Consider the following 15932-nt stretch of genomic DNA (forward strand, 5'->3'; position numbering starts at 1 on the left):
CAGGGTAAAATGTGGAGACTGGCAGAGAAGTGTCGGGAGTTGAGGGTTGGAAGTGTGAAGTGAAGCACAGTGCACGGCAGAGTGACAAAGCAGAAATGTGCAAATGAGGGAGCGGAGGTGGAGAAGGAGAAAAGAAGCAGAATGGAGGACGAGAGGACTAGAGAGAATGACGGGAGAGGCAGAGGTTAGGAGGATCAGCAAGGAGAAGGGGAGAAGACCAGAGAGAGTGAAGAGAAAGGACATGGTTTGTTGAAGAGGAGCAGTTAGGAAAAGGAAGGGCGAACATTGGAGATGGATAAGAGGAACACTAAGGAGTGGAGAGAGAAAAAGTAGAACATCCAAAGGGAGAAGGTGAGGAGACAAGATGATGAAAGAGCGGTAGAGAAGTGGCACGTCAGAGTGTGGGAGAACATTGAGGAGAGAAGCGTGGGAGTAGATAGAGGTAGTGAAAACCAGTAAGGAGGAAGGGAAAAGGGATAAGGGGGAGGAGATTCCCAAGCGAAGGTGCAGCCATCGCGGTGGCTGATCGGGTCCCAAATTCTTGCCAAGACTCCAAGCTTGGTGGCGGAGCCATACCCTGACAGCCTGTCCAGAGTTTAAGCCACAGGACACACTGTGAGATTGCAAAAGATCTTTAATTGCCTGATCCCTGGTTGACATTTAGACATACCAAGGCCCTGGTGGTGATTCTGGGTTTGCCTGAAAGAAGAACAGCCTGCTGAAAACATGTACAAAAGCTAAGCAATCAACTAAAACAGCCTAGAAAGAAGGGCAGGCACTTCAAACCCAAAGACTGAGTAACTTTATATGCCAAAAAAGGCAGAGTCTAAGGGACAGAGGTAAGGCCCGAGGACCACAGTCCTGTAAAGAAGTCTACTGGTAACTTCTTCCAGAGTTTGGTGCTGTTAACCACAAGTCTTTTCCCCCAATGTTTTTTTAATTGACATTAAGGACAAAAGGACGCTAATGTGGCCAATCAGAGCTTATTGGAGATGTATTTGGCGCATTTAAATAAGGCTACCTTGTAGGCGATTCACAGGTCTTTAAAGATTGATAACTATTGAAGGAACACATTTGTGATGTGATTATGCTTTGTGCCCAGGATGTGACAGGCAGATATGTCATGAATGTTTTGTAGTTTGTCAATTTCTCTCTATTTTGAGCTTATGTACAGACGGTTGCAGTAATCGCCAAACCAGCAACCGGAACAGCATTTATTGGTACAGCAAATCCAATGCGGTCAGGATGCATTTGATCATGTGTAGTTTTAGATTGCAGGACATGGCCAAATCCAAAATCGGAGGAATAAAGGATAGGTGTTTGCTACAAATGATAGCTAGGTTACATGCATGTGTGAAAGGCAAAGGAGGGTCCATTGAGACTTGCCAGATCGTCCATGCGATGGGGAGGGGAAGACCAGGCCTATTTGTACTTCTGTTGTGCACAGGTGCTGACATCCACTGTTGAAAATATTCAAGGCATGAAGGAATTTTCTACAGGTTGAGGTCACTATTGTCCACTGAAATGGTAAATTGAATGTCAGAGATATTTAAACTTTCAAGAAGTACAACTTGGGGACAGATGTAAGTGTTGAATAGCCATGGAGATAGTAATGAGCCCAGTGGAACACACCCTGGTGGTGGAACTGCTTTGGATCACATAGGGCCAAACTTCCCCAGACCTGCTCTGACAGAAATTGAGGACTGTGCATTGGATTCCCATATCTTTGAGTCTGGTCGACAACACTCGGTGGTCCACGGTGTTCATAGGCTGCTGAAAAGTCAACAAAGCGGGTGGCTGATTTCCTGGCATCGAGTTTCTCCAATGTGATTTCTCTGGACTGAAGCTAGAAGCGGAATCCTTCTGCACACCCTTACATGTCTGAGGATGTTACCTATCCTTCAATGGCTCGCCAAGGAAGTCTTCAAGTTGAAACCAAAGATACTTTGCCTGAGAAAGGAATTCTAAGGATCAAATTCTTCTGGAAGCCATCCACTTTTCAGTTTCTTGATGCAAAGGCCAAGAAGCTGCAACAGTAGCACTGGCAGCAAAGTCAGTAGCCTTACATCCATCTAATGGCACATAGGATATGCATCAAGCTCACATCTTCATTTTTTTCCAGAAGCTTAGAACCATGTTCACCCTTCTGAAACCCACCACAGACTGGAAAAATGTAACTAAGAGGCATTGGACAACTTCAAGGCAGGTTCCACCCCGTCATCCAGGGGCTGCAAACAGGAAACAGCCAGCTATCAACCATGGTGAAGATGCCCCAGTCTCCCTAGACTGGAAGGATGAAGCAGTTCAGGTGATAACTCGTCGAATTCTTCAGACATCAACTCATTCAATGCCCTGATCTGAGCTTAAAGAAAGCAGAACCCACTGCTTGCTCGTCCTGAGCACATGCAGAAGGGAGTAGTTTCTTACCTGTAACTCAATTTCTCCAGCGTTGGTATCTTTCATGGATTCACATGCTGTGAATATTTGCAGTCGTCGGGCTGGGAAACCTCAGTAACTTTAACATAGCGTTTTCCTATGGAAAACTTCAACTCTTCGTGTCCTATCAATGTCTTTTTGGTTGATTTAGGCTACACCAAGAGGATGTCTGGTATAAATAGCACCACCCCAGCGGCTTACCTTCAGATTTCAACCTCCAAAGTAGAGGAAACCCAAACCCAGGTTTGCCTGAAGGGGCGGCCGGTGGGCGCATGTGAATCCATGAAAGATACCAACGCTGGAGAAATGGAGTTACAGGTAAGAAACTGCTCTCTTCTCCAGCATTGGATCTTTCATGGATTGACATGCTGTGATTAGATTGCATAGCCGTATGACGACCTGGAGGTGCATGACAGGCAAACCAACCCCATAACCCAGGCCATAGTCATCAACACAATGAACCCCATCCAACAACATGCATGATAACAAACCAGCGTTATACAGAACAAAAAACCCTGGAAACTGCGGGGGTCACCTTATTGAAACAGGCATTGGGGGACTGCCCGTCCCACCTGCATAACTTCCACATGCTGCTGTCCCAGACAGTAGTGTTTGGTGAAGGTATTCGGCACCGCCCAAGATGCAGCTTGGCAAATGTCACTGAGCAGTATCCCTGCCGACAGCGCTGCAGACGACGCTGTGGACCTCGTAGAGTGGGCCTTAGGAGTGCCCCTCAAAGGCCTGCCAGCCTTCCCGTGGCAAAAGGAAATTGTAGAGAAGACCCAATGGAAAGCTCTTGCTTGGAAAGTGACTGCCCCTTGTTGGAGGGACTGAACGCCACAAACAGCTGTCTCGACTTTCTGAAGACTTGAATACGCCCTCTTGACGTCCAGGGAATGAAGCGCTCGCTCCGCCAGAGTGGTAGCCTTAGCGAAGAAAGTGGGCAATGCAATAGTAGAGTGTTTGTGAAACTCTGACGGTACTTTAGGGATGAAGTGAGGATTAGTCGCTAGGAGGACACTTTGTCCCTCATGAATCGCAGATACGGCGGGTCAATGACCAAAGCCTGAAGTAATAGCCACCAAAAAAGCAACCTTCCACGAGAGGAACTTCAATGACGCCATCGACATGGGTTCAAACGGCGACTTCATGAGAGCGGAGAGCACCACATTGAGACTCCATTCCGGAGCAAACCTCTTCTCTGGGGGAAACGTCCTAAAATCTCCTTTAAGGAAATGCTTGACCAACTGGTCACTGAACAGAGGAGTAGAGTTGTGCCGTCTCGTGAACCCGGAGATGGCAGCCAAATGCATCTTGATCGACAACAACGCCAGGCCCCCTTTTGCCAGTAGCAGAAGTTACGGAAGGATCTGGGCTGGAGACACCTCCAAAGGCTGGATGCCCGGCTGCTCCCTGCACCAGGCACAGAACCTAGTCCATTTCCTACTGTAAGAGGCATTAATAGATGGGGCCCTTGCCGCCGCCATGATCCAACGACAATCCTCCAGGCTCCCTAGATGTCCAAAACTGGCGCAGTCAGGAGCCACACTGCCAGGCTAAGTGACGGTGGGTCGTGATGCCACACCTTTCCGTGGTCCTGCGATAGCAGATCCGGATCCGACCCCAGACTAAGCAGCTCATCCACTGTGAGGTGAAGGAGATCCGAGAACCAAGTCAGCCTGGGCCAGACATGGTCCACCAAGATTACTTTGCACCGGTACTTGCGCACCAACTGGATCGTCCTTACGAATCAGGGGAAAGGGAGGAAATGCGTACGAGGACAGGCCCGTCCACGGGAACGAGAAGGCACCGCCCTTCGATTCCAGATGAGCCACCCTGCTGGTAAAGAGAGGGCAGTGCTTGGTGTCCGGCGTGGCAAACAAGTCCAGCGGAGGAGTCCCCCAATTCTTGAAGATCCGTGCCACCTGCACCTCTTTCAGCTTCCATTTGTGAAACGGACCTGCGTCTCTGCTGAGAGCACCCGCATGCCCATTCTGAACACCCGCTAAATGGAATGTGGTGATGTGAATCCTGTGAGCAATGACCCAATGCCAAACCACCTGAGCCTCTCGAGACAGAGGCCGGGAATGGGTGCCACCTTGATTGCGCAGAAAAAACATTGTTGTGGTGTTTTCTGTCAAGATACAAACCACTGCACCCTGAATGAAAGGTACGAAAGACTTCAGAGCCCAATGCAACGCCCTCAACTCCAACACGCTGATGTGCAAAACCGCTTTTTCTAGGGACCAAAAGCCCTGAACCTGAAACTGTCCGAAGTGAGCTCCCCAACCCACCTGGGAAGCGTCTGTCACTATTGTGAACTGGAAGTCCAGCTCCACCAGGGGCATGCTCCGCACGAGGTTCTCCGAGCACCTCAGGGCCTCCACTAGAACCCGGGAGATGACCACCTTGTCCGACCCCAGCTCTGCGACTACCTGGACGCTAGGAACTCCTGCACAGGCCTCGTGAACAGTCGACAATTGGGAATGCGCGGAATATATGATGCCATGGACCTGAGAAGAGACATGTAACTCCGGACTGAAACCACAGTTCCCGGCCCCCACTCACCTGCATTGGAGAGCAACTTCCCCACTCTTTCGACGGATAGCTGCACCAGATTTCTCTGCGTATGAAACTGAGCACTGAGAAAAACCAAATCCCTGGATGGAGTCAGACAGGATTTGGCGAAGTTGACGGCAAAGCCCAGCCACTGTAAACAGGAGCATTGACGCCTGGAGAGATTCTGACATCTTTTGTGGAGACATACCTCTGACCAACCAGTCGTCCAGTTACAGATACACATGATGCCACTCCCTATGGAGGAACTTGGTGAGCGTCCTTGGAGCCGATTTGAGCCCAAAAGGGAGCACCCGAAACTGGAAATGTTTGTTGCTGACCACAAAACGGCGGAACTTGCAATGTTTCTGCAGCATCGGGATGTGGAACTAAGCGTCCTTGAGGTCCAATAACGCCAAGAACTCCCCCGGTTGTACCGAGCGAATGACGTCCTGTAACGTGAGCATCTTGAACTTCAGGCGTTGCAGATTCTTGTTCAACGGCCGAAGGTCGAGAATAGGGCGCCACTTTCCATTTGGCTTTTTGAGTACACCCCCTGGCCTTGTTCCGAAAACCGGGACTGGTTCTATTGCCCCTTTTTCCAGCATGAGACGCACCTCTTGCCGCAAGACTTGGGAGATGGGGCTGCACCACCTTCGCAGGAGGAATAGGGAATTGCGGATGACGAAACTCCAACGAGTGGCCGTGTTGCACTGCATCTAGCACCCAACGGTCTGTTGTAATTAAACGCCACCCTGCCCCCTAGCTGATTGCCCATATGGCAGTCATTGCTGTGGTTTTGACTGCCGGCCTTGAGCAGCTGAGGCGGCTGGACCTCTCATCCGTTGCCTTCGCCATCATTGCGTGTAAGGCACCAACATCATCCGGCTGAGACGGCTGAGCTGGACTGCTAGGAGCATCCACTTCAGGGTCCGTATCCCACGTATCAGCCCTCCTGGGCGACAAGGACACAGTCGACAGCGTGTCACGAGGAACACTATCCGGATCCGAATCAACCGGTTCACCCTCCTCCGGATGGCCGACGGGAGGCCTGAAACCAACCGGCGACTGCAATGGCGGCCGAACCGGAGGGGACGTCCCCGGGAGACCCGGCCGAGGGCCATCCACCTCCCCTCCGGGTGACCCGGCCGTGGGCCATCCACCCCCTCTTTGGGTCGGGGCACCACACCCAGAGCCACAGGAAGCATTGCATCCAATTGTCCCAACAGCGACAGCAGCGTGCTTAGCACCTGAATGGACAGCACAGATTGCAGAGTCACCAATGGATACTGGGGCGGGACAGCCCCCAAACCCCTTCGACATAGATAGCCGTGCCGGCTGCAGGTCCAACACAGACGGAGAAAACAACGGTACATGTTCTTCTTCTTCTTCCGGACTGGAGTCACAGGATACGGTGTCTGGTCCTGCTGTAGAATGTCCAAGAGAAGCAAAGGCCCAAAGCCTGCCCCCGCCTGCCACGGCACCTCTGTAGGCAACAGACCATCAGCCACAGCCATCGACGAGGCATCCTGCCCAGTCGTTGACAGAGCAGACATCACCACCGTTGATGAAGGAACAGAAGGCAGCATCACCACCGTCGAATGAGGTACTTCCATCGCCGGCCCCTTCATTGACGGAACCAAGGTCGTCACCGGCCTGGCTTACTCCGGCGAAGCAGACTGCTTGGACGACGCGCCGGAACAATGTTTAGAAGACTCACGGCCTGAGGATGATCTGTGGCTGTCCTTCAACGAGTGCTTAGCTGACGACGACTCGCAGGCCTTTGACTACTCCTTCTCTGCCGGCAAGGACCTCTGCAACAGCGCCGCCTACTTCTTTGGCCTAGCACTCGCTTCCTTTGGCTTCTCTGGTCGTGTTGGCATGTCCAGAGAGGAGTCACCCGCCCCTTTAGACTGATGCAACATGGATCCAGAGTCCCCACTGCCTCCCCTCACCTCTGACGCAGGCACCCCGTGCGGTTTTGCGCTCACCTGGTCTCTGTGGGGACATTGGGGCACGGTTGCAGCCGTCCCAGGAAGTAGAACCCCCCCTGTCTGCTTTCTCCCACTGCAAATAGGCTGTGGGCTGCTGCGATGAATTGGAACACTGTTCCTGCGTAGATATACGACGGCGTAGGTTTGCTGGCCTGTGAGTGAATTCCCTCTCAAACCCTTCTTCCAATAACGTGGTTTCTGTGAGCATGCATCGACCCATTAAGGATCACCTGTGGATTAATAATGGTGAGCTCTCCGTCCTGCTACTTCTGGAAGGGGTGCATTTGGGATGAGGACCGAGTTCCTTCACTGGTCCTTCATACGTGGTGTCCAGTCCAGCTGCGACTATTCCACGCCTTTCTGGTAAGTGTCTTTCAGTTTTATCTTTGTCTTGAAGTATTTGTATTGTCTTCCTCGCAGCCGGTTGTCAGCTCTGTAATAATGTCCATTTTTCTCCCAAATAGGTGTGACTGCGGCCCAGCAGAGCTACAGAGCACAAGGTGGCACCAGATGAGGAGCGGAGGATCCCGCGGCGGTCCAGGCACCGGGTAAGTGAGCTTCTAAGGATAAGCGCGAAGAATTTTGCAAGCGCGACCTCAAACTGAAAGTTCATAAATGTCTAACCTTGCCTTTTGTCCTTTTACAGGGTCCGCCTTCGTGGATGAAGAAGATGTCGTGCTCCGGTGTCCAGAGCTGAAGTCCTGTGTGCCGGAGGATGAAGAAGATGTCGTGCTGCGGTGCCCAGAGCTGAAGTCCTGCGTTCTGGGGGATGAAGAATGGACGCCAGGCTCAGCAGTGAAGAATACAGGTGAATGCTGACTTCAGGAGGTAAGCGTATGAGCAGGAGACTGGATTCCCAAAGGTAAGTGCTGCTTTATCCCAGGCGGCGGTGAGCGTTACGCTGCATGCGAATGCAGATTAACGTGAAGCGTGCGCCTTGGGGTTGGGTTGACTTTTATAGCTGAGCTCTTAAGGCCACGCCCGTTAATTCTGTTCTGCTTGCCACACCCTACCACTCCTTGAAGTTGCATGTGCCGCTTATAGATGGAAAGTTGCATGTGCAGCTCAAGATGGAAAGCCACACTTGGACTGCACACACGTGGAATGTTCCTGAAAAGCACTACTGCCCATAATAAAAAGTCTTGCTTATGTTTCTCCATGAGCCTAGCGCCAAAGGCGCCAGGACTGAGTCCAACTGGGACCCCTGTGTATAAACGTCCCAAAGGGAGTAATGCGCTCGAGGGACTCTCTGCCTAGCATTTCGGTGCTGGACTGCCCCAGGGCAGGACAAAGACTGATATGTTTAGTAGGATATTTCTCCTCTGTGAAAGATAGTGAGCTAAAGACTCCGGGTAAGGCTCTTGTAACCAGGACTCATGTCTGGCAGAGAGTCTCCCAGGACCCCCGTTGTTATTGGGATAGAGGCAATACAGACAATACGCAAGGCCATCCCCATCGTAGACGTTCTTCAGGCTGCAGGTCTCAAGGCCTAAGCAACGATTTTTTTCGGGCCCATAGAGGACATGATGGCCCAGAATCGAAAGCATGTTTAGAACACAAACAGTAATGCACTCGAGAGCAAACACGAGGTGATCCCAACAGTTTGGAGACGGTCGAAATCTGAGAGAAGCCGCGGGGGCGGGGCTATTTATACCAGACGTCCTATTGGTGTAGCCTAAAGCACCCAAAAAGACGTCGATAGGACACTAAGTGTCGAAGTTTTCCATAGAAAAATGCCATGTTAAAGTTACTGAGGTTTCCCAGCCTGACGACGGGAAATATTCACAGCGTGTGAATCCATGAAAGATCCAATGCTGGAGAACTTTTAGGATTGTTTTGACAGGCGTCCCCCTAAAAGCAGTTTCTATTCTTATCTGGAGAGGAGGAAGCTCGGTCACGCTTTTTGGTAAAGCACTTACTCTCCTTTTTCTCAATCCCGCAACTATTTCCTGGACCAGCACAGTGCTGTAAGAAGACAAGCTGTGGTAGGATGAAAGAAAGAAGGCCTTTAAAAAATCCTGACCCTCTTTCTTTACCCGCACCAGCATACTGTATAAAATGGACTGCGAAGCTGCATTAGAGTGAATGGAAGCCTTGAGGCTGCAGGGCGATTCGACTTGCTGAATTCACTGAAATACAGACCCGGGCAGGACAGACAGTGGCTGTGCAACCCCTTTATTTATTTATTTCAATTCTTAGTAACGCGCCAAATGGCCCGGAGTCCTCACGGCGCACATGAAACAAACAAGACAGTGACATGGAAAGAGAAGAGTGAGAAGCGGAAGTCTCAAAAGAGAGTTTAGCGAGGACTAAGGAGTGTTGAAGAGATGGGTCTTATGATTTTTTTTAAGTTGATCAGTGAGTAGGAACTCAAGGTGAAGACGTAGAGAGTTCCAAAGAGCAGGAGCAGTGACACTAAAGATGGTTTTGCCAAATTTGACTGAGCGGAAGCAAGGCTTACTAAGCATAGCCTGCTCAGTGGCCCAGAGTGATCGACCAGGGACAAAGCGATAAATGCACTGGGTCAGGTAGATGGGTGCAGAGTTAATCAAGCATTTGAATGTGAGTGAGTATCTCGAAGGATACCCTATGCTTGATGGGCAACCAGTGCAGTTTTTTCCTGGCTTCAGCAATAGAAGAATGCCTGGGTACACCAATCACTGCTCGGACTGCACCATTTTGGGTTGTCTGGAGAGAAGTGATATTAACTGCTGACGTGCATGCAAGGAGACTATTGCAGTAGTCTAACCTGGAATTAACAAGGGCAGATGCAAGAAGGGATATGTTGCTGACAGAAAGAAAGGGACGCATTGCGCAAATTTGCCTGTTCCAGCTACAGGTTGCCCTGGTTTTAGCGACATGCAAGAGCATTGAGAGCTCAGCGTCAATGTTGACGCCAAGAGTCTTAACGCTTTGTGCCACTGGAATAGACACATTGGCAATGGTAAATAAGTAGTATTCCTTAGGAAGTTTTTTTAACATGTGACTTGATCCTGCAATGAGGAGCTCGGTTTTATCCGCGTTCAAAGCCATGAAATTCAGACTCATCCACAAGTGGATGATAGAAGAGATGGCCTTCGAGTCTGTGGAATAGGAGCCAGCCTTTCCAAGTTTACCGAGAAATACGGGAGGTTTGGTTAGCTCCGAAGAGAACAGAAGATAATTCCCAAGAGTGAGAAATATTTCTTTTAGATCAAGTACAGAACAAATGGCCTCCGTATGCCAGGTGCCAGTTAATTAGAAGCTTAGTACTGTATGAAGAACGGATCGACTAAGTGGCCACAGACGTAACAACACTCGGTATTAATATGAGCCAAAATCACAGTAAAAGCTGAGTAAACTAATTCAAAACATGTTCTTCTCACATGTGACCTATAATTGGAAGACACTGTCTATTCATTAGCTCCAGACACAGATATGCACCCGCCTCCACTCCCCACAAGTTCCCAGAACAGAGGAACCCGACAAGGCCAAGTACAAAGCTAGATGCCCTGGCTCGTGGCCTAGGAAATAAGGGGTAGGGTTTTATTTAATTAGAAGAACCAGTTCCTTGGTTTCACTCCCCCGACTCCTATTTTTGCTCATGTGCTGATGACTTGCCAAGTGCTCAAGATTGGTAACACAGATGCCAACCAATAAAACTCTCAATGTGATGCCGCCCAGTATATGTTGCATTAGACAATTACCTATTGTTGAGATGATGGGCCTCATTACAAGCATGGCGGTCCGGGAACTACAGTACCGGTAAGCATGACAGTACCGTAGTTCCCGGACCGCCATACTACAAGCTGTGCTCGCGGGACCCTGTTAGCCCGCCAGGTCTGACCTGGAGGGCAGAGCGGCACCCGCGAGCACAGCACGTCAGATGCACCGGCACCACTCTGAATGGTACCGGTGCATCCGACGTCCCATTCTCATTCAGCCCTTTGGGAAGAAGGGTTTGAGAGGGAATTCACTCACAGGCCAGCAAACATACGCCCTCTTATATCTACGCAGGAGCAGTGTTCCAATTCATCGCAGGAAGTCCCTCATTCCCAGCACCCGCGAATGGGCAATTACCAGGTCCACCATACTCGGCATGACCCGGTAATTGCCCATTTGCGGGTGCCGGAAAAAAAATGGATACCAGCGGCAGCCGTGCCTTTACTACAGGCCTGGCTACCGCCAGCCTTGTAATGAGGCCCGATCTCTTTTTTACCTTTATCAAGTTAGGGATGGTCTAAGGTGGGGCCATCAGATAGTTATATACAATGAAAAGACTAACCCTTACACATTGTATATGTGGACAATTCCCTTAACCAATTCCCTAACCCCGTAGGTTTTTTCAACTAAGATTGTGGTATTACGTCAGCTATGACGTAGTTTTCATTTATGCTTCGTTGTTCTGTATTGAAGCTTTCGAGAGTTTGTGTGCTTACTTCTGTCCCTGCTTTATGTGGATTGTTAATAAAGCAGGCATTACCATTTACTTTGACTATTTCCATTATTAGGGTGTGGGATTTCCCAGCCTTTCTGTTCTGCTTGCGCTAGCCTTTACATATGGTAGCAGAGGATGGTTTCGATACTTCGTCATAGAGCCATAGGGATGTCAGTGTAGAAAATTGGGCTCCATAGATTTAGGTTCAGAATTAGGTGGGCACGTAATGTGAAGGTGTAGTGTCAGGGATGGGTCTACTTCGAGGTAAAAATTGGTGGCCGCTTCGCACAACGAAAATTGGTCCCATTTATTGGGTTGTAGACAAGGGATAGCGGGGAAAGGAATTAGGCAAGTAAAAGCCAATTGGAAGTGTTGTTTCATTTTGATTGTATCCCAAATGGAACTTTAGTTCAGCACTTTTCTTTGAGTTGGAGATACTCAGTAATTGGAAAGACGCGATTGGATTTCATTATGAGTTTCTCAGTATTCCGGTGATAAATCTGCAGAAATACTGCCAAATTCATTTACTGTTACTGCCACTTGGTCCAGTGGAGTTACCACGGGATTACAAGTGATGGTAATTCCCCATATTTTAAGTGCATAGTAGTTTTGGCAGATTTACTGCCAACGGAATTACGATATGGTAAATCCACCAGTGATAAATCTGCCAAAACATATAATTTGGTGGTGTGGGAAAAGTGGCAGTAACTGAATTATTGCCAAACTTAGAGGCCCTCGTTTTTATAAATCTATTTTGTGTTTTAGACAGCACAGAGGTGGGGGCAGGAAAAATGGGTGTGGCACGCTCACATTCATTGCAACCTGTAGGTCGCAGTCCTGAAAAAAAACTGCTCAAAGGCAAGGAAGTGCATGAGATGGAATGTAGTCATCGGCACCCATCGTCTTCAGGGACTGGAAGCTGTCCATAACTGGAGGCAATGGGGAGCGCATTATTGAGGAACCACTTGAATACTGATGAGACATCTAGCCCCTCACAGCCCCAGGGGCAGGACTGCAATGGGGTAGAGGAAAAGAATAGGGGGGACCTCAGGGTTTTTCTTTTAAAGTGGCGGGGGCAGGAGGCATGTAGAAGGAGCCGGGGAGCCAGTGGATAAGGATGACTGATGGTTCGGAAATCGAGGACTAAATGGGGGAAAGCCGTCTGAAACAGTAGAACCATAAGGGCATTCCTTAGGAAGAAGTGATATTTTTGTAGGCTCAAGTCTAGGGGTAGGCTGATCCATCTAATGCTCCCAGTCTGAAGCATCCTGTGCCTTTCTGTTCGGATTTCAGAACACATAGTAAACCAGTGTTGGTAGTCCTTTACTTTCTGGCCACAGTGCACCATTTCATTTTTCAGTGATGTATTTGGGATATGACTGTCAGACAGCTCTCTGTTATATAAAGAGTTTGAATTCCACTCTTTGCTTGATTAGGAGCCAGAGGCTCCGTAGGACAGGAGGAAATAGGGCAGTTACTTGTTTATGCCCAGGATCATCCTGGCTACTGTATTCAGGAATTGTTCTAATGTTCTGATAGAGTAACTTGAAGCCCCAGTGTATACATGACTACAATGGTCTAGTCTCAGCGCAGTGAGTGCCTAGATGGTTTCAGTTTTGTGCTGGATTCCTGTGTGGCAAAGTCGGAAGCCGCTATTTCAAGTGACGTGCATGTAAAAAGCACGGATATGGTGGTAGTCGTTCGTCAGGTTATGTTCGTTAGGTTTTCTGTTCTCTGGGTTTAAGTAATTGCAGGGACACAAGGGAAAAACAACCCTCTCCAAATGTTATCATGTATTAAGATGTTGCCATCTGTAATAACCACATTCTCCTTGCAACCTGTGTTGGATATGGCCTGGCTCTGGTTCCTGCCTTCTTCCATCTCAAAGGGCAGCTCTTCCGCGCACAGCAAACCCAACTCCCATCGAGCCGCTGACCGTAACATCAAGGAGCAGCGGGTGCCAACTTGGTCTGCACTCAGGTGTCCCGCAGGAGAGCAGGGCCTCAGCGATGCTTATTAGGTAGGATAATTTGTGTAACCTGGAGGGATCCGCAGACTGTTTAAATCACTTGCTTGTTCCACCTATCGGAGGAAACTTGGGCTCCATGGGTGGCGGGCGAGACACTTGATCAGGATGCAGGTCAGAGCTCATAGGACAAGGCTTGCTCTCAACCTGTCTGGCTCCGTCCCGTCCCATCTCTTCTTTCTAAAGAGAGCAACCGTGTGCACCTATGATCTACAAAGCACTTAACCTACAGGAATGCCTTTTCAAAGATTGTACCCTAGAACCAGAGCCGGCCTTACGGCAGGGCGGGGCGGGGCGGGCGATCGCCCGGGGCACGTCAGCTCAAGGGAGTCCTTTAAAGGGCTCGCCGAGCTGGTGTTGTGGGAGAAGGTGCGACAGGCGCCCTTATGTTATTAAATGTGCCCGCGATGGCGGGTCACATTTAATAACCATAGGGTGCTGATAGCACCCTATTCACATGAGGATTACCTCCCTGCTCTGACGCGGGAGCAAGGAGGTTTTCATTGGAATAGCACGCTCATGCATTAGCATGCGCGTCCTATTCCAGTGATTAACCACCTGCGAGGTGCCGGAGCAGGGAGGGACAAAACAAAGGTGGCGCTCCTGAGCCCACCTCAAACCCACTTCTTCCCCTTCTCCCCCTGTTGACCAGGGGCGTGCGGGGAGGCGTGCCAATTCGCCCAGGCCGCTGCTGCCTCTAAGGCCAGCCATGCCTGGAACAAAGGCATAGCAGAAGAGGTCACAATCCTGTAAGCAGAATTACTTGAATGCCTTTGCTGCCCATAGAATTTATATAGAAGTCCCAATATAATGAGCCTATTTTGACACTTAGCTCATGCATATAGAATATGCCTATTTGTCTATGGGTATTGCCCACATCAATCACTGGGTTCACTTTTGTAAAAAGCCCCTGGCAGGGTTAGAGTTCAGCATAGAGAGATGTATAGAGAACTTCATCTCTAAAAGATTTTAAGAGTCAGTAACACATCTAGCTTTATATGGGGCTCTCTAGTGACATGCTTTGAGGGTAATGAAATGGGAGGGTTTGGGAGGCTAGAGTTGAAGTAGCCATGTTGTGTTGGTTCCACATACCTGAAGCGCCGATCTCGGCCTGCAGTGTGCAAGACACTCCCGTCTGGCAGCACCACCTCGAGGTTGATCACGTTCTCGCGCATGGTGCCATAGCGCACTGCATTGGTTCCTGAGGCGCTGGTGGCTGCCATGCCGCAGAGCGAGGCGTCTGCTCCTGGGTCTGTGGGATAAAACGCAAGCATTCAGGCAACACCACAAGATACTCTCCATCCAAAGCCAGACACCACTTTTGTAGGACTGCTCCCCCCACCCAAAAAACGATGCTGGCCAAGAGATGGCAAATCATAATAGATAATTCCCACAAAAGGTTGTACAGGGGGTTAGGATTACAACAGTTAGATAATATTTTAATAGTAATCAAATACCAATCCTGAGGTGCCAGTATCTTTTACACAAATACACATATTTTTTCCAAGGGGTCCTAACATTTTAATTGTCTTGAAATGCTGACCCGAAGTTGCCAAAATTACCACATCCACTGTATCTTAACACAAGACCACATTACAAAAGGTCACTGCAGCTTGTCCTGGGATTTTTTTTATTAGACAATACATTAGTCAAGTCAAAACGGATTTGGAAAGCAACATAAGGGGCCTGAATAATATCAGGAGTGAGATGAGAAAGTCAGTGTATTGCTGTACCTATTCAGAGTAATAATGACAAGCAAGCAGTGGCAGCGCCCCCTGGCTGCTGGGCTGGGGTGGCGCCAGTTTTAATACATTTAAATAGTACTTTTAACCAGGTGTAGTTCAAAATGCCACCACTACCCGTTTCACAGCTAGAATGAAAAGAGACTGCATAATTACTCTTTTTAGTTTGGGCTATTATGAAGCCGAAACTATTGGATTAGAGTACAGATAGGGAGAACTGGCATATGAGGAGGGACGCAAAGCTTGACGGTGTTGCTTGGTTATTTACCCACCTGTTAACTGCCCATGGCCATGCCAATCCCTATGGCCATTCTAATCCAGTTCCTGCCCAAAACAGCTCCACCTAAACCCTTTGGTGAGAGTTAATGACATAATTGGCGCTGTATACACGCTACTGGTGTAATACCAGCTCTGCCTTCAGCCACTCAATTTATAAGCACTACGCATGCCCTTCACTGAAGTCCTGTTAAAAACAAGCATTGGCAAAGCAAACCGTTTTGGCTAGTGTAGTATTAGGCATTTGCCAGGCACTGCTATTAGATGCTCCATTTTGCACCTGCTACCATCACTTGCAAATCCCTTTCCCACTCAAAAGCCCAACCTGTTGGCATTGCCAATGCTTGCGTTAAAACGCTGTGCAGAAAACTCTGAATGACTATGCAAAAGGTTCTTTAACAAGGCCCATTACTTGTTTAAAGCTCATTCGAATTGCGGCTCACACAGAAAGAAATCGAGAGTAAATCTCTTTCCCCTTTTTTTTC

The 15932-nt window shown here is 49.1% G+C and overlaps 1 protein-coding gene across 1 annotated transcript in view; it reads right to left on the bottom strand.

The window, feature by feature from the left end:
* LDHD (lactate dehydrogenase D) overlaps positions 1–15932 on the bottom strand; it is a 320897-nt gene that overhangs the window by 214124 nt on the left and 90841 nt on the right. The window contains exon 5 of the mRNA XM_069604235.1: positions 14522–14681. Within this exon, the coding sequence (XP_069460336.1) occupies positions 14522–14681 (160 nt within the window). The remainder of the gene's footprint in view (positions 1–14521; positions 14682–15932) is intronic.

The sequence above is a fragment of the Ambystoma mexicanum genome, chromosome 1p (assembly GCF_040938575.1).
Source record: "Ambystoma mexicanum isolate Mex_15411 chromosome 1p, UKY_AmexF1_1, whole genome shotgun sequence".
Lineage (NCBI taxonomy): Eukaryota > Metazoa > Chordata > Amphibia > Caudata > Ambystomatidae > Ambystoma > Ambystoma mexicanum.